Source organism: Zea mays, chromosome 7 (assembly GCF_902167145.1).
Source record: "Zea mays cultivar B73 chromosome 7, Zm-B73-REFERENCE-NAM-5.0, whole genome shotgun sequence".
NCBI lineage: Eukaryota > Viridiplantae > Streptophyta > Magnoliopsida > Poales > Poaceae > Zea > Zea mays.
Window position 1 is genome coordinate 20,123,395 of NC_050102.1, and position 19,326 is coordinate 20,142,720.

At 48.0% G+C, this 19,326-nt stretch overlaps 1 protein-coding gene across 1 annotated transcript; it reads right to left on the reverse strand.

The window, feature by feature from the left end:
- Positions 1–356: 356 nt before the first annotated feature.
- LOC100382733 (alpha/beta-Hydrolases superfamily protein) lies at positions 357–9,299 on the reverse strand. Its single transcript, NM_001175452.1, has 9 exons — positions 8,948–9,299; positions 7,793–7,869; positions 6,744–6,849; positions 5,695–5,787; positions 5,548–5,613; positions 5,194–5,339; positions 1,128–1,236; positions 712–776; positions 357–631 (listed from the first exon to the last, which is right to left on the reverse strand). Exons 1-9 carry the CDS (start codon positions 9,167–9,169, stop codon positions 484–486), a joined length of 1,032 nt encoding a protein of 343 aa, NP_001168923.1. The 5' UTR covers positions 9,170–9,299; the 3' UTR covers positions 357–483.
- Between the last annotated feature and the right edge of the window lie 10,027 nt (positions 9,300–19,326).

Here is a 19,326-nt window from a genome sequence, read left to right on the forward strand (position 1 = left end):
CAAGTGCTTTAAGTTACCCTGGTAGGTAATAGGTGAAACGTAGTTCGATGAAGCAGGCAGTCGGCCAAAAAGCGTTCAATTGGGAGGGAGAGGCACATTATTCCAAAACTGAAGTTTGCACGAAGTTGATCTGATGCCGTCTCCAACAGCTCCTTGTCACATCCCCTATATCATCCTCTGTTTCAAACTGTCACAACCCATATTTTACATGATCCACCAAAGACAGTCTGCCCCTATTTTACATGATCCACCAAAGACAGCCGGCTAAATAAAGATTCCGAACGCAATTTACATATGCGATACGCCATACCAGAATGAGAACGCGATGCATGTTTTTTTGTGGGGGTGGGGGTTATAAGAAAAATAGCATATCACTATTGAAAAATGGACCAATAATAATGCAAAAGAAAGAAGTTACAATTGGAGAAAAGAGAGAAGAGGAAAAGCACAAACTAGTTACAAATGAGATTATAACTGCTGTATCTAGCTCCATGGGTCATCCCAGCCTTTGGGCCCCTCCCTCTTGACAAAATCTACAATGGCCACAACTGCTTCTTGCACTCTGTTGGACAGAGCATGGTTTCCCCATTCTATCTCGACTTTCTCTGCACCTCCCAGTGCCCTACATAGCCTGCAAATGAAGCGATGACATGAGTTCCATGTCATATGATACCACATTAGTACTCGTCAAATTTAGGTTCTGTCGTTTACCTGTCTACTAGAGCCCTCTTATCAACATATTCAGGCACATATTCATCCCCCATTGAAAAAATAACCTGCACATCACTTGAGGCCATTAAATGCAAGAACCAAAACATGACTCCAAATCGAATTGATATTGCCATATCACTTGATCCAACTTCCCATCTTGGACATGAAAGTAGTAGTTATAATGGACCACAGCTGGAGTAGTTTGAGATGTCCTACTTTCATATTTTGTTAATATCTAAATTGAGTAGGCTTTGGTAAATAGTTCTTTTCTAACGGCAACTACTACGATAATAGCTCGCACCCCTGAGCTTGCACATTGCCCCTACTGCGTGTTTCTCACAGAGCCTTCACGACCCCCCCCCCCCCCAAAAAAAAAAGGTTCACAATCCGCCACTGTGTACAGCAACATTACATACCTGGCACTGTGTGGTTGACATATGACCAAGTCTCTGCCTCAGCTGATCTTCACTTAGATCTGAACTGAACATGTCATCATCACCCATATATGAACAAAGGGAGTGGTACCTACACATTTACTTGTATGTATTAGAACACCACAGATGAGCAAACATTTTTAGTCCTTTCTAATTTTGTCATCCTAAGTTCCTAACTTCTTCAAACAACAATTAGAGCTGGACATATTGGTCGTAGTTCAAAAAAAGGGGGGGTTGACAAATAAGTTTTTCTTAAACATGTTCAAAGGCATTGCTATTAAACAACAGGCCTAGCTCATAAGCAATTCCTTCCAATAAATACTTACAAAATGTAGATTGTTTTAGTTTGACCCAAGTTAAACAGACAGAAAACTACTAAATACCTAAACATAATCCTAGGCACTACTTGACCATCCAAACTAACATCTCATATATTTTGTTTAGTTCTAGAGTCTAAAACTTTTGGATTCTACAGTCTCCCGCCACAACTCTAGTCTCCTATTTACTCCTGCCTAACTTTCATCAACTAGCACTACATCCAAAAAAAAGTATACACCAAAAGATTCTCTTGTATGTCCATTGTGACCTTATATCCATCACCAAGGCAAAAAGATAAAGGCTCAAAGCTAATCCTTGATGTAATCTTATTCTAATCGGGAAGTCATCTATGTTCCCATCACTTATTTGAACACTAGTGACAACATTGTTGTACATGTCCTTAATAAGTCCAACATACTTTGTTGGGACTTTATGTTTGTCCAAACCCCACCACATAACATTCCTTGGTGTTTTGTAATAAGCCTTCTCCAAGTTAATGAAAATCATGTGTAGATCCTTCTTTTGTTCCCTATACTGCTCCATCACTAACTTATTAAGAAAATGGCTTTCATGGTTGACCTTCAGGCATGAAAACCAAATTGATTCAAAGAGATCCTCATTATTCCTCTTAGACGATGCTCGATAACTCTCCCATAGCTTCATAATATGGATCATCAACTTAATTCCCCGGTAATTAGTACAACTTTGAATACCTCCCTTATTCTTGTAGATTGGTACCAATATACTTCTCCACTCGACAGGCATCTTGTTCGACCAGAAGATATGGTCGAACAACTTGGTTAGCCATACTAAAGCTATGTCCCCAAGGCATCTCCATACCTCAATTGAGATACCATCAGAGCCCATCGCCTTACCCCCTTTCATCCTTTATAATGCCTCCATAACCTAAGATTCTTGGATCCTACGCACAAAACGCCTATTGGTGTTACCAAAAGAGTCATCCAACTAAAAGATTGTGTCTCCATTCTCCCCATTGAACAATTTGTCATAATACTCTCGCTATCTATGCCTAATCTCATCCTCCTTCACTAAGAGGTGCTTTGTTTCATCCTTAATACACTTAACTTGGTTGAAGTCCCTTGTCTTCCTCTCACAAACCCTAGCCATCCTACATATGTCCTCTCCTTCCTGGGTACTCAAACATTGGTAAAGGTCCTCGTACACCCTACCCTTTGCCACACTTACAGCTCGCTTTGTCATCTTCTTTGCTACATTGTACTTCTCTATGTCCACACTCCTATTATGGTACATATGCCTGTAGCATTCTTTCTTCTCCTTAATAGCCCTTTACTTACTCCACATACCACTGAGGCCACCTTCTGAATGTAGGTTGCCATCTTCTCCCACATGTTGTTTGTCATCTTCTTCCTTCCAAGTGTCCCTCTTTGATGGTCCTTTCCTTGAAGACTTTTGCCTTCTCCCCTTTCAATTTCCACCACTTTGTTCTTGCAATCTTAGCTTGTTTATCCTACACACATCTGAAAACGAAAGACTACTACCACAAGAAAATGTTGAGACAACATACTCCCTCGGTATCACCTTACAATTCAAGCATGTCTGTTTATCATCTCTTCGTGTAAGGACAAACGGATAGGATATAGGGGGGTCGGAGCTGTCACATCGTGCGACCACGGCAAGGGTGGTAAGATCCCGTATGGTGAGCCCCTAGGGATCGAACTCCATGGAATAATGGTTGTCAATGGTGAAGGGACGAACCGAGAGAAGATTTTGTATGATGTTGGGGGCAACAAGGATGTTGTTGAGGTACAAAGGATCAAGAAGAACCATGCCGCCTACTGCGGTGGCAGGTAGAGTCGGTCCATTACCGACAATGATGAAAGAAGGGAAAGTGGGGTCGTGAGGATGGGGTAAGAGACAATACTGAGGTTAGGAGTGGTGTGGTACGAGGCTAGAGTCGGCAACCAAGTCGGTAATAGTAGTGGTGGTGGGCCGCGATGACATGGGGTACGAGGAGATAGACAGGGGAGGCACCCCCATAGTCTCCAGGGTGGCCACTGGGGCCGCTAGTGGGGAGCAAGTTGATGACGAGCATGAGCAGGGGACCAGGGGTCACGACAAGGCCTATATCGTCATGGAGATAATCTCATTGCTGCAAAACAGAAGTGGCCCTAGAGCGTGGCGCCCCTCCTGAGGGTGGACAGGGGCCGAAGGGTGGCAGAGCTCGACGCAATAACAGAGAACCGGGTTCATTTCCCAATCAAAGGCCACAAACGAGCCTTGGAGAAATTGCTCGTTGTGAAGGGAGGGAGACACGTGGACCGCGGCAGAGCGAAGGACGGGCGTCGAGGGAGCGGTCACGAGGAGGGAGGAGCGCACGCCAGAACCGGGCTCACGTGGAATGAGGGCTAACGGGGGCCCAAGCAGCTGGGATGGTGCACGCGGAGGCGGGAGCAAAGCTAGGTTGAACGTAGTGGATGCAAATGCACCCCCACAAAATGTAAATCCTATAGATTTAGTTAAAATTTCACCATATATGCACCCCTAGAAAAAAAATCTTATGCACTCACAAGGCTAAATGCACCCTCAATTTTGCTCTAGCTTCGCCAGTGCACGGAGGTGATGGGACACGACGGATGCAAGGATGAGCATGCCAGCCAGGAGAGCAGAGCGGAAGAGGAGCACTACGAGGAGCGACAGGAGAGAGGCTGGGAAGGTACTGGCGGCTAGGGGAGGAAAGGAGAGAAAATGGCTTGATACCATGTTGGAGATAAAACCCTAACCCTAATTGGGCAGGGGATATATTATATCCAAGCACATGGGCCAAGGCCCATAATATGCTAACAATAACTAGTATGTTATGAAGAGGAGGGGGCAGCTGCAACTCCAATCGCATCAGCCGCTTTTCTTTCAAACACAGGCTCATTTTTTTCTCCTCCCTGTGCCAGATTTTCCTCCCCGGTGTCTGGTCAGTCTCTGCCCACCCCTTCCCAGTCAGTTCCTCCTGCGACCTGCCTTCACCTGTCTCCACCTGGTCCCCAACCGACGCCTATAGCCTAGACCTGGAGTCAAGGAGCAATGTCTGTCCTAAAGTTGCAGCATGCGTGAATACAACTCAAACCATGGATTGTTTGCCACTGCTATTTGCCAATTTATGATCATGTTTACATATATTTACACCATATATAAATAGCTGATCAGCCCATCTAGGCACATGGATGACTAAATGTCCAACTAGCCGACTAGGACTAACTTATTGACCCTGATTGACGACTAATCGTGATTACTCGTCTGATTGGTGGTCTTACGACTAGCCTTGACCACGATCTGATAACATTGATCGATAATACAGTGGCATGTATGGCCAATGATGCCACTAATGGACACAGTTGACAAATAAGCAGTATCTCTTTTGCAAAAAGGGATAAATGAATTGCTTATAACATTAGAGTCAATCTGTGGTTCATGCATCTGGTTAATTAGGGGAACCTTTGCTAGTTGAAGTAGGATTTTGGCATACAAATGTGGCGTGCGTGTTAAACAAACAACTGTATCAACCTTTATTGAACCAGGCATGCCCAATTTCAATTAAAGCAACAGAAACAACTGTCTTAAAGAAGCGGGAAAATGACACAAAAAGCATAATATCTAAATTAGAAACAGTTAACTCATTTTGAGAAGCTACCAACAATGCCAACAAAACCTCAGTACAATATCTATATTCTGTAACTCAATCATAAACATTATATACCTGTAGGCAGTAATAGGAGCATCTGAGTTTGCTTTTCTAGGCATCAAATCCATTCCACGGCCCTCGCTAATCAATTTGGCTGCCAGGTCTATCATTTCAGCTGTTTCCGGAAGAGTTGCTCTATACTCCCTGTCACTTACTGGGGCCTGAGAAATAGAAAATGATAGAAGTTACAACAAAGATATAATTAAATTATAAAGTTAATACCAATAAATATAATCAAGTCTTCTTAACATGTTCCAAAGTTGATCAGTAAGCATTACATTCAGAGAGAGATTTAGTACACATAAAATTTAAATTACTTTTATTCCTCTACCTGGGCATTCAGAGCAAGAGCATGGGCAGGAAAAATACCTGCAAGATGACCCCAGAAACCGCTTTCGAACAGGCAAAGTTTGTGCGCATATAATGCACAATATCCTGGCACCCATGGAAGAGTTTGTGTTATATTATTTCACGGTTGTAAAGTAGTACTTGTAGCAGTTATTAGAAATAGTATACCTGGCATCCAGTACTATGACCAAGCAATATTACTCCTTCAGAATTTTCCTTATTTATTAGGTAACTGATGAGTTGCTCTAGTTCTAACGCATCCTTCAACAAGACAATACATATGAGAAATACAGAGACCAAGAATATGGAAGAAGTTAAAAGCAAAGACAAAGCAAAAACTAATGAAACTGGAAATTTAATAAAACAATGGGAAACAAAATCAGTGATATAATTATCGGCATACTACTATATCCAAAAGCACAGCATAAAGCAAAAGGTAAATCTAATGGTTACATGAAAAAAACACATTATCACTGACACTAACTAGCCTCACATGGTTAAAGAAAGCTTCCATATTACAGAAGGGGAATGTCAATATAATGGGAGCAATCTTAGAATCCTAGGATTTATCTAATCAAAAGAAGAAAAAAGGTTGCCAAAGAAAATCCAGTCTAGATCTACAAAATAAAGGTTTCCAAGAGAACCATGTTAGTCTGGTAAGAAAACTAAGAATAGTTTATAGTAGAATACAGAGGCAACATACTTGCAGGATTTAGATTTTGTACTGTCCTAAAGAAGTACTTATGAATATGTTCTTATCACCTAGCATTTCAAAACTAATGATTGTCTGAACTAATTGAACTCTAAGAAACCTATCGACCTCACCTCAAGCTCTATGCTGTAGCCAGTTATTTAAATAATCGTGCATACTATTTCTTTTAAGGACAGTGTTTTTAACATTCAGCTTTAATATCTAAAATATCCCACGCAGCATTGAAGGGACCTTAAGGCTAAAATGTTTAGGTAACTGGAAGATAAGGAAATTCATAGAGCTTTCCATAGCTAAGAAACAATCACACAGAATATTAAAAATATGGAATCATGTAGAACATCAATGAAATTGATATCAGTTCTTAAGCATGATAAATCCTCTTTCATCATGCCATTATAACATAAGCACACCAAAGATACTGATATAAAGCATGTTATATTGAGAAGCCATCTCCTTATCAGTACAAGAATAAAAGGTGATTTTATTTCCAAACTAAGGATCATACTTGCTGTAAGCTGGAAATTCCATATCCAGTGTATGATGAAGAAAGCAATGGCTGTACCAAGGACCATTTCTCAACCTCCAATGCAAGTGACAATGGTTCCAAGTAACTGTAAGTTCTCAAAAATCAGTTAATCGTAGTGAAAAGGAATTTAATAGTAATTAATAATATAAAAATAGATAAGGCATGTGTCAAAAGTATATTAAACAGAAGTGGAGTAAGATGTATTGGCTTTGAGGTTATTTCACATCTAAAGATTTTGTTTTATTTTTCCCATTAATATTTTTATCAATTTTTTAGCAAGTATCATTATGAGCTTAAGGAAACATGCCTTGAGTGATCCAAAAGTTACAATTACTTCGCAACAAATCTTTGTTACAAGCATTATTTAAGTTCTCACAGTGATGGATAGCACTTAGCCAAAATATCATATACTTATCATATTAATCATACCAATTCATGGCAGGTGGAGATGGTAGAACACAAGAAAATGAAACACTACAAGAATCACATGTCAACTATAAGATTGTGGCATCACCTAGATGAACAAAGCTGTTACTAGTGTGCACGCATGGCACCAACGCTACTAACCTAAATTCCATAGACTTTGAAGTCAATTTAGTAGTTTACAGTAAGATCCAAGAAACAGCAAAGGATGCAAGAATACCTGAATATGTTTGCATGATAAATAAATTCTTCAGTTCCCATTCAAGAAAAAAAATTATTGCCCATTTCAAGTTTACGTAACCTTATTTATCGATATAAACCATGGTGCAACATAGTTACATCATGACAGCCTTTGTTTCCAAATTCAGTATTCCCTCTGTACCGAATTATAAGATGGTTTAGCATTTCTAAATACATAGTTTTTATTATGTATCTAGACATAATGTATATCTAGATGCGTAGTACAAATTATGAATCTAGAAAAGTCAAAGGATCTTATGATTTGGAAGAGTAGGTGTTAAATTGAAATATTATGATCAAATTTATGCAATCTCAAGTATCGGGGGGGGGGGGGGGGGGGGGCAGAAAATACTATTTCGACTTACTCAGTAGCTAAAAGCCCATCTGTGAGGCCACCAATGAAGATCACCTGATGGTTAAAATCCCCAGTCCTGAATGCTACCTGAAAGAAGAAAAGTGAAGTTATAGCACAAAGCCATTGATTAATGCAGCACTAGCAAAATATATCCAAAAAGAGTTAGCTTAGGTTTACTCCAGATTTTTTTTTAAAAAAAAAGAAGATATTGAAGAAACCACACAGCACTCAAAAGAACTGAACATAGAGGCATCTGTACCATAACTTTCAAGGGTTGCAAATCTATCCAGACCAAAAAAACGAAATACAAGGTATTTCCCTGCAGAATAAGATTCCCAAGAATACTAGTGGGTATGATTGTCATTCTTATGTTCTAAAAGCTGAGAAACAATTGATCTTATTGGAGCTGCAAATGCAATTACAGGTGTCCCAAGTCCAAAAGTAGTAAAAATTGCCACAAGCATGTACGAAGTCACCTTAGTACAGACCTGATTGTAACAATAAATAAAGAACTAAAATACAGTCTTCTACCAGACAATAGAAACTCGGCATGATTAAAAAAATCCATGGTGAAAAGCAAGAGCGCTAAAGATAGGAAGCAAGCAAACCACAAGAATAACCATGGTGCATAAGGACGACCACTGCCTTCAGCCGGAAATGTCACAGAAACTAAGAGGCAAGCAGCAAAAGGGACATAGCCGTGTAACATTACCCAAAGAGAATTAAACCCTAGATCCAGACAGCAAATTGCCAAAACGGATCGCTAAATGTACCGCCTTTTTCAGAGGTTTTTTGAGCATCATAGAATCTTCCATATCCTATAGGAATCTAAACATGCACAAGGCACGCTTTAGGCATGCGTGAGAAAACGTAGGAGCCCCACTTGGTACAAAAGCAGAACTCCGAAACTAAAAAGTGAGATCTCGCATCTGGAATGTCGCAAAAGATCCCCTCCTTCCAGAGGCCGTGGCAGCACGCGGCGACGACCTTCTGGAAACTTACGGAACATCCAAGCCACGGATTCCACCGTCTAGCAGCTCCTAAAGTACTCGACGAACGCAACCGCGAAATGCTGTGACTAGTTCCATCTCGCCATCTCGGATTCCAGAACTTTCCTGGGGAAAAGCGGCGCGACGCGGGGAGGTGGGAGACGCCCGGCCCGTACCTGCGCAGATTTGGGGCCGTACTTGAACAGCGCCCCGCAGAGATGATTCCGCTTGCCTCCTCCGGAGCCGGCGCCGATTACGGACTTGGGCGCGTCGGGGAGGAACGCGGAGGCGGGGCCGGAGGCGGAGGCGGAGGCCGAGGCCGAGGCGACGCCGCCGGCCATGGTGGAGGAGGAGCGCGAGAGGCCGGAGAACCAGGAGGTGGGGGCCGGCGAGGTCATAGTAACGGCTGCGGCGGCTCCAGCGGCGCGCCTCACGGGCTCACGGCGTGGGCATCGCGGATGTGGCCATGTGGGGTCGGGTGGTTGGCGGCTGCGAATTTTCTGGGCTGGTTCTGGTTGGATCGAGCTGTTGTCAATCAAGACCAGCGGGAATGGAAACGGGTTCATTTTTTTACTATATTGAAATAAATTCGATAAAAAATATATAGGGGTGACGTCAACTCGACTGTATGATTGGCACTGATTGTCCCTGTACTGTGCGGTTGGTAAGTTTGCCGGACATATTTGTTTCTTTCAAGCTGGGCTGAAGCCAAAAGAAATCAGGTCACACGATAACATGAGCTAGAGCTAGCACGGCTGTAATGTACAGTATGATCTTTGGGGTTGTTTAGTTAGTCTGACTAAAGTTTAGACCGTGACAAATCGAATGTTTCAATGTCAATTATGAATACTAAATAAAGTCTAGTTAAAAAATCAATTACACAGATAAGAGATAAGGACTAAACGGTAAGACGAATCTGGCCTAATTAGTTCATAATTTGCCGAAGTGATGCTATAGTAAATATCTGCTAATGATGGATTGATTAGACTTAATAAATTCATCTTGTCGTTTAGCATTCATCTATATAATTAGTTTTCTAATTAGACTATACTTAATACTCGTAATTGGTATTCAAACCTCTATTGTGATACGGACTAAACTTTAGTAAAGAGAACCAAACATATTAACATAATAATAAACATAAATGTTCGGCTGTTGGTTTTCAAAGAGCTGCAAGTGCAGATGTACATTGTTGCTACATTATGTCCTTTCCATATAACCAGGCAGCATGAGTTGTTGATGCAGTCGGACAACTTCAATGAATCGATGAAATTGATATATAGAGCAATTAAACCGATATTGATTCTATTTTCTGTCGAAGGACTCTACGAATAGCCGTGTGTGGAGGTTGTCCTAAAATCAACAATGTCACCAAAAACACCGTTAAATCACGCATGAAGTCATGATGAACACTAAGATAGAAAGGAAAAGGATACTAAATTTGTTTTTGATCGATTGGATGTTAGATATCTCAATCGTTCATGATTGTCTTATATATGTTAAGGTGGTCTTATTCTAGTATAAAACAATTCAAATATGTGATTTGCAAGTTTCTCACATCAAAAAATTTTGGAAACTAATCGGTTCGGAATTCAGCAAAAGTTAGCCAAACTGGTTTTGAAAACCGGCTAAGTTAGCTTGGCAATAGGAATCCGACTTGGCCGACTCAGAACATTCGACTTGGACGGGTTTAGGGGTCGATCTGACCGGCTTTAGTAGGGTCAATACTTTTGCATATTATGCCCCTATTTTAGGTTAATACTCACGCGAACCTAAAACATAAAAGCACTAAATAGTGATGGTGTCCAACTCACTATATATCTAACATATAAGGACATGCATACATTTGGTTATATATGCATGCATGTATCCACTATTGTTTGGGAAGTAACATAGTCCTCTTGCCAACATTTAGAAAATATTTCTTCAAATATCTTTCATTGATTGCTCTCGGACTTGGATGAAGGCAATGAGGTGATCAAGGAGATCAACACCTCAAAGAAAGAAATTAGAATACTCGTTCAAGATTTATCAAAAACATATAAAAGTCTAACACACAAGATAAAAGAAGTCTAAACCAAGAAACACGAAGAAACAAAAAATAAGTTGTAGAGTGTTGGAACTTGCTGCCAGGTGCAAGGGGATCCAACGAGGGTGAGAGTTGACGTAAACAGGGTTCTCGCACGAGATGGCAAAAGCTCTGTTAATCTAGCCTCTCAAGGGCACTGTGCGGGGGTATTTATAGGTATCTGAGTGCCCAGCGTCCTGTGTTAAGGACGCATGTGCCCTCAGACATCTAGGTTATCCCCGGAATATTCCCATAAAGCGGGGTTACAGACCGTAATTACAGGGATGCCTTTACAAATTAGGCCCGTAACGCGCAGCGGCCACGCAGGGCCTGTTACAATGGGCCGGATCACATGTGGGCCTCCATGTTGGACGAGGTCGCAATGGTGGGACGACCTCGTCACAGGTCTTCGTCCGATGACATGTGGGATGAAGGGTGAGTCTGCCTGTTGTCTTGTCTCCGTTGGTCCGACGATTACGGCGAAGGCATCGAGCGAAGGGTGGCGTCTTCGCCTTCGCCCCAACATTTGCCCTCCGAGGGACCAGTTCGACTAAGTCATCTGGTGTCGAAGACGTCGCTAGATGGCGGAGACGCTGCCCTTGCTCGAAGTGGTTCCGCGGGGGTTTTTGACATGATCGTTGATTGACACTGTACTGTTGGACTGCGGGTTTCCCGAAGCGTCGCGCCCTATGTATAAAAGGGGGCGGGGGGCGGCGCGTTTTGAACTTTATCTTTCCGCGCTCCGTGAAAACCCTAGCCGCCTTTTCCACCATCTTGCTGCTCGTCTGCCCTCCTTGCTCTTGTTCGCCGGAGATCTGGCCCGAGTGAAGCAGACCGCCCGCCGCCGCCGACGGTACGTAGCGATGCCGACCTCTTCTTCTTCTGCTGCCGCTACACCGCCGGCCGATGCGTCGTCTGAGGAGACACTGAGTACTGTGGCGGCGAAGGAGTTGCGCGCCGGCGATACGGTGGATTTCGGTGTGTCGCGGATGTCCTCGGTCCGCGTGCAAGATATGCAGCAGCTTGGTTACTTTGGCGGCGGAGTCGCTCGTGTCCCGGGGACGGAGGAGGTCCCCGAGCCGGAAGGCGAGTTGGTTGTGTTCGAGGCGTTCTTTGTCGCTGGTCTTCGCCTGCCTGCGCACCGATTTGTGGGAGAAGTCCTGCGCAGATTTAACGTTCAGATCCATCAGCTGACTCCGAATGCCGTGGTGGCTCTGTTGAAGTATGTCTGGGCGACGACTTCGTACGGCGGACAGCCATCAGTCGAAGTCTTCGCGAAGTACTATTGCCTGCACTGGCAGAAGAGGATGATCGGAAATGAAGTTGCCCAGTTTGGGTCCTGCACATTTACGCCAAAGACCGGCAAGACCTCGATGGAGGTAGTTGAGTTGGTTCCTTGCGCCCGCAATAAGTGGGGCAACTGGCATGAGTTTTGGTTCTACGTCACGGAGGGCGCAGTCGAAGACCATCTGGGGCTCCCCGTGTCCGAGATGTGCTCGCATTATTACTCAGCATACCCGCCGTTTGAAGTGGCGGAGGAGGATGCAGACGAAGGGGCCCTTCGGTGCGCCGCCGGCCTGAGCAGCGGGCGCGATTTGGTTGAGATGTTTGTGGCGTACGGGGTATGGCCTTTGGCGCATGGTTGGGCGTTGGGCGAAGTATGCCCTCGCCAGATGCCTTCCCATGGTGGGAAGCTGGTGCGAAGTCTCGCCTTCGTGCTGGATCTGCATAGCTGCGATCCGACCGCCTTTGTACGTGAGGCGGAGGATGGGGCGGTGCAGATCGTCGGTCGATACGTGCCGAAGACAGAGGGCCAGCGTAGCTGGGATATTCGCGGGTCCAATGACCGCTTGAACAGGGTTTTCGAGTTGAACCGTCTGCCGTATGGCGGTTATCCCGGCCAAGACGATGTGGATCGTCGCGGGAAGAAACCGGTGGTAGAGACGGGAGACGACCCCGCGCCGGCGGCCGCCCCGTCCTCTAAGAAGAGGAAACTAGGTATTGCTATGGGAGGTCTGGGGGTTTCTGATGGTTTTGCTAGGGAATTGATGAGGACATGCGCGGCCCCGAGGGGAAGGATGTCTTCGCCCGAGCTCCGGGAGTCTTTGACGCGGATGCTGAGGGTTACCGGGGGTTGGTGGCCTAAGAATGTTCCTATCCCCCGCGCGGTCGGCGAAGACTTTTTTACATCTCGCATGGTTCGTGATTGTAAAGTGTTTCCTTACGGGCGGAATATTGCTGATGTTGTGTCGGCAGTGATGGACAAGGATCGTCAGGGAGCTTCGCAGAAGCGTCAGGCGGTCGTCAGGCTTCATGAGGCCACGCCGAAGAGGCCGCGGGGGGCTGCGAAGGCTGCTGCCCCCGGCGGAAGCCAGCCGCCGCTGGCGGCGAAGTCGGTCGTCCCTACATCCAGCAGGGCACCGGAGGCTGCGAAGGCGGCTGCCGCCGATGGTTCCAAGCTTGTGAAGGCCGCCCCTGTGTCCAGCAGGGTGCCGGAGGCTGCTAAGGCGGCCCGAGAGTTGTCGCCGCCGGGCAAGCGTGTCGCCGACTTCGCCACTGACATTAGTGTGGAAGATTATCTTGTTGGTAAGTCATTGGCTCGAGTTTTTTTTAATCTGTTGATACGTCGCAGGGTCGAACGAAGGCCAACTTGTTGTTGTTCCGCCTGCCGTGGCGACCGCGACGGCTGCCGTGGTGCCCAGGGCGAAGGGCAGTGCTCTTAGTGCCGGCGGCGAGATACCGGCACTCACTGCCGTCAGGGACGAGGTGGGTGCTGTGTCCCGCCGGCTGAAGGAGATGAAGGAGGCACTAAGTCAGGTACGTTGAGCTAGACTTCGGTTTTTTACCGGCTTCGTTGGGGCTGTGGTCTTATGTGTGTCTTGTAGGCGGCTGACTTCGCAGACCGCGCGGCATCGGGGGCCCTGACGGCAGTTGTGTCTGCCGAAGTCGAGAGACTTCGGACGCAACATGCCGACGTCGTCCGAGAAAAGTCGGCCGCCGACAGCAAGTGCCGCAAGCTGGCGGATAAGGTGGCCGCGCTGGAGGGTGAGAAGACTGATCTCCGGCGCCAACTGGCGGAGGAAAGGAAGGAGGCTAATGAGGCCCTCGCCAAGGCGCAGTCTGCGCAGGCGGAGGCCAATTTGGCGCGGGCGTAGGGCAGTCTTGTCAGGCAGCGCGCCGAGCAGTTAGAGGAGCGGCTCAGCGCTCTGCAGACCCGTGTGGAGAGGGCCGAGGCCTCGACGTGCTTGGAGGCTGAGCGGACACGCAAACAGCTTATGGATTCATACCATGAGCTCGGCGTGCGGACCGCTGACTTCGAAGTGCCGAACCGAGAGCCCGGACTTCGCTGCCTCGAGTGGATACAGGAGGAGTTGCTGGCGCTTCCTGCCATCGTGGAGGGGTTTATGTCCTATGCCTCCCTGGTCACCTGCGAGGGGGCGATGAATGCGCTCTCTCGCGAAGGGTGCCGGCACTATGAGGTCTTCGACCAAGCTGACGAGGATTTCGAGCGCGATATCTACAAGGTTGAGGACCCTGTGGTGAAGGAATCCGCGGGAGCCCTCTACGACCGGATGTGAGGCCCTCACGGTCGGGAGGTGGTCAGGGAGCGGGCCGAGACGACGAGGGGTCAGGTAATGTTTGGCTTTTGTTTGGTGTTTGTTGAATGTGGGCTATATGTGGGTTTGCTGAGTTTGTGTGCTGTGTCTCAGGCGGCGCGTGGCGAGAGGGTGGATGACTTTGGGGCTTTGAACAGCATGCTGCCTGACCCGGAGCCGAACCCGGCGGTGGCTGTGTCCGAGGCCGCCCTGGAGCCGCCCCCGGAAACCGTCGAAGGCGTTCCTGATGCCCCCACAGCCACTGCGGCCGGCGGAGGCCCGTCGCCAACTGCCGCGCTGAGGGCTGAGGATCCTGTGAAGGTGGCGGCGGAGCCGACAGCGGAGGATCCCGCGGCGGCTGGGTCTTCACAGGTGGCTTAGTGGGTGTGGGTAGTTAGGGAATTTTGGATATGTTGCTGAATCTTGGTTGCTGCGCAGGTTCAAGATTTTGGGCCTGCGCACGCAACCACTACTACTAATTTTTTGGCGGCTTCGACCGTGGATGATGGTAATAAATCGGATGGGTCTGCATCTAAGTTTTCTGATTTTGGTGACTCTGGGAGCTCGGTTGAGTGGACTGAGGAGTCATCGGATTAGGACTTGGACTACTTTGCGGCCTTGGATGTGGCAGCGGCGGAGGCTTCGCCGCATGCTGCGGATGCTGAAGTTGTGCCTGGTCCGAGTACTGGGCGTAGGCGACGAAGGGCGGTTGCGAAGCGTAGAGTGGGTGGGGCGGACGGCGGTCGGCTTCGTGTGAGTAGAGCTGGCAGGCAGGAACTGTTGTCCTTGCCGGCCGCTGTGAGTGCAAGTGAGGGGGAGCTACGAAGTCTTTTTGCGGGTGAGGAGCTTAGGATAATGTTATTTAACTATAGGGAGATGGGAATTATTCCGAAGGTTGAGCCGATGTAGAGTGTGATGCCCTCGCTTGTACATGTGTAATAGCTTGTATGATGAGGTTGTGTGCCTTCGCACATTCGGCTATGCTCGCGAAGGCGTTACGTACTTGGTATGGTGTATTTGTTATGTTGGTCTGGTGCGCATGTAGTCGGTCTTTGCGCGGATAGTTTGGTGTAGTCGTTTTCGCACTTGTTAAGCTTCGTCCGGCTGCGCCCTTAGGCAACTGTTACCCGGATAGTCTTCGCGGAAGACTTCGATTTTTCGCACTTGTTTTGCTAGCCCGGCTGCACCCTTAGGCGACTTCTGCACGGATAGTCTGCGCGGAAGACTACGATTTTTCGCACTTGTTGCGCTAGCCCGGCTGCATCCTTAGGCGACTTCTGCACGGATAGTCTGCGCGGGAGACTACGATTTTTCGCACTTGTTGTGCTAGTCCGGCTGCACCCTTAGGCGACTTTTGCACGGATAGTCTTCGCGAAAGACTTCGATTTTTCGCACTTGTTGTGCTAGTCCGGCTGCACCCTTAGGCGACTTTTGCGCGGATAGTCTTCGCGGGAGACTTCGATTCTTCGCACTTGTTGTGCTAGTCCGGCTGCGCCCTTAGGCGACTTTTGCGCGGATAGTCTTCGTGGGAGACTTCGATTTTTCGCACTTGTTGTGCTAGTCCGGCTGCACCCTTAGGCGACTTTTGCGCGGAGTCGTCGCATGCGAGGGTAGCTAGCGCTGGGCCTCGCAGTGACTTTTGTATTGGTCGAATGTCGAAGACCGTCGGCGCGGTCTTTTTTCGACGTAGATTTTTGCGGGGGATTTTTCACTTGTATATTACATGACTTCGCCTCGTTAAAAACCTCACCCCCCGAGAGGAAAAGAGTGCGGGCCGGAATAAAATTGTTTTTGCGAATTACAAGGGCGAATCGGCCCTGATGAGTCAAACAAAAAATTTGCGGAGATTGTCGATGTTCCAGGAGTGCTCTAGGTCTTCGCCGTTTGGCGTTGCGAGCCTGTAAGCGCTGGGGGAAGCCTTCGTCTTGACAATGAAAGGGCCCTCCCACTTGGGCTCCAGCTTGCCCCTGGCCTCTGTCCGAGCTGTTCGGACAAGTACGAGGTCCCCTTCGATGAATTCCCTCGGGGTGACTGCGTGGTCGCGCCATGCTTTTGTCTGGGCTTGGTATTTATTTAGAGCCTATAGAGCGAAGACCCGAACTCCATCGATGAGATCCTTCGAAGTGGGTTCGTCGACGTCGGGGACGACTGACGAAACTGTTCGCGGGGAGCCGGGGACCCATGTTTTATTTCTTGTGGAGTCATGGCCTCCGATCCGTATAGAAGGCGGAAAGGGGTGAACCCAGTCGCCCTGCACTAAGTCGTGTTTAGCGCCCAGACTGCCTCAGGTAGCAAATCGGCCCACTTGCCCTTTTTTCGTCGAGGAGCATCTTTTTGACAGCTGTGAAAATTTTTCCATTGGCGCGTTCCACAACTCCGTTGGACTGCGGGTGATATACTGAGGCGAAGGCAAGCTTGGTGCCAATGGAGAAGCAAAAATCCTTGAAGTCTTGGCTGTCAAACTTCTTGTCGTTGTCGACTGTTAGTTCGGACGGCACTCCGAAGCGGCAAACAATGTTTTGCCAAAAGAATTTCTGTGCGGTCTTTGCTGTTATTGTGGAAACAGCCCTCGCCTCGATCCATTTGGTAAAGTACTCAACAGCGACGAAGGTGAACTTGAGGTTCCCCTGAGCCGTGGGCAGGGGCCCGACGATGTCCAGGCCCCAGCGCTGGAGAGGCCATGTGTGGGCGATCAGCTTTGTAAGTTGCGAGGGGCTGCCTGATCGAGGAGAAAATTTCTGGCAGGCTTCGCAGGACCTTGTGACCCGATTTGCGGCGCAGATCATTGCGGGCCAGTAGAAACCTTGGCGGATCACCTTTGCGGCTAGGGCCCTTGGCCCTGCGTGAGAGCCACAGGTACCACTGTGGACTTCACGCAGGATCTGGACGCCTTCGGTTTTGGTGACTCATTTAAGCATTGGCTGACTGACCCCTTCTTGTAGAGTTGGCCCTCAATCAGTGCGAAGTCCTGGCTTCGATGTTTGAGGCGCTTGGCCTCGTTGATGTCGGTTGGGTGGTAGTACCCCTGTAGGAACAGAGTTATTGGTGCCCGCCAGTCTTCGGTCATGATAAGGTTGACTATGCGGTGGCCCTCGCTATCATTGGTTATTTGGAGCCCTTCGGGGCTCCGGACGGCTGGCGTGCCGATGACATGGTAGAACACGTCGGAGGGCAGGGACTCGCCTCTGGCGGCAGCCTTGGCCAATGTGTTGGCCTCTTCATTCTTGGCCCGGTCCACATGCTGCAAGGTGAATCCCTTGAATTGTCTCTCGAGACTTCAGATGGCCGCGAGGTATTGCATAAGTGCGGGGTCTTTTGCTGCATAGTCTTTCTCGACTTGGCCGACAACTACCTTGGAGTCTGTTCCGATAATGCAGGTGGTGACACCAAGGGCCCGCAGCTTGCGGAGGCCGAGGATGACTGCTTCGTATTCTGCTATGTTGTTTGTGCATCTGTCGGATTCCAGAGCGAAGCTGAGGCGTGTCGCGTATCTGTGCTTGGCCCCGGCGGGTGAGGTGATGACTGCAGCGGCGCCTGCCCCCGCGTGGCACCATGCGTCGGCACAGTGAATCGTCCAAACCTTCTTTGCGGACGGCTCCGGCTGTGTTATTGGCCCAGTCCAGTCGATGACGAAGTCTGCGAGGACTTGCGACTTGATGGCTGTCCTGGGCTCGAAGTTGATGTGGTAGCCGGATAGTTCGGCCGCCCATTTGGCAATCCTGACCGATGCCTCCGGGTTTCTGAACAATTCACCTAGTCCCCTGTCTGAGGTGACTTGGACCTTGAATGCTTCAAAATAATGGCGCAATTTGCGCGAAGACATAACAACTGCATAGGCAATCTTCTCCAGTTCTGTCATGTTACATTTGAATGTTGTTAGCACTTCGGAGACGTAATAGACTGGGCACTGCCTGATCACGCCCTCAACTGTCTGCTCCTGCACCAGTGCCACGCTGACCGCATGTGGCGAAGCCGCAACATAGAGCAACAGGGCTAGCGAAGAGTCGGGGCTTGTAAGGACTGCCAACTCCGACAGGTACTGTTTTAGTGAGACGAAGGTCACTGCCTGCTCTGGTCCCCAAGCGAAGTCTTTTGCGCCACAGAGAGTTTTGAGGAAAGGGAGACTTCGCTCAGCGGATTTGGAGATGAATCTGTTGAGGGCGGCCAACCTGCCCGTCAGGCGCTGGACATCTCTAGCGGACTACGGAGGCGTCATGTTGATGATGGCCTGAATTTTGGTTGGGTTGGCCTCGATGCCGCGGTGTGATACCAGGTAGCCCAATATTTTGCCTTGGCGAACGCCGAAGACGCACTTTTCCGGGTTCAGGCGAAGTCGTGCTTCTCGCATGTTCGCGAATGTCTCGGCGAGGTCAGCGAGATGGTCCTCCTTGCTCTTGCTGGCGACGACGATGTCGTCCACATATGTGAATATATTTCTGCCAACTTGCCCTTCGAGCACTGTTTTGGTAAGCCGGGAGAAGGTGGACCCGGCGTTCTTGAGTCCCTCCGGCATTCTGATGAAGCAATATGTGCCAAAGGGTGTTTTAAAGCTGGTGCTAGCCTTGTCTTCCTCCTTCATGTATATCTGGTGGTAACCGAAGAAGCAGTCGAGGAGTGACATAACTTCGCATCCGGCCGCGCTATCGACTATTTTGTCGATCCGCGGCAACAGGAAGTTGTCCTTTGGGCAGGCCTTGTTGAGACTGGTGAAGTCGATGCACATTCGCCACTTGTCGCTCTTTTTCTACACCATCACAACGTTGGAGAGCCACGTGGGGGTAAGCCACCGGCTCGATAAATTTGGCTTCTAGGAGGCGGTGTACCTCTGCCTTGGCGGCCTCTGTTTCTCGTCGGACATTTTGTGAAGCCGCTGTTTTTTCGGTCTCACCGA

Coding starts and splice junctions, on each gene's coding strand:
- LOC100382733 (NM_001175452.1), bottom strand. CDS start 9,169: ATGACCTCGCCGGCCCCCACCTCCTGGTTCTCCGGCCTCTCGCGCTCC. Junction 7,870..8,947: donor ACGGCCCCAAATCTGCGCAG/GTACGGGCCGGG, acceptor TTCTTCTTTCAG/GTAGCATTCAGGACTGGGGA. Junction 5,788..6,743: donor GAATTTCCAGCTTACAGCAA/GTATGATCCTTA, acceptor GTCTTGTTGAAG/GATGCGTTAGAACTAGAGCA.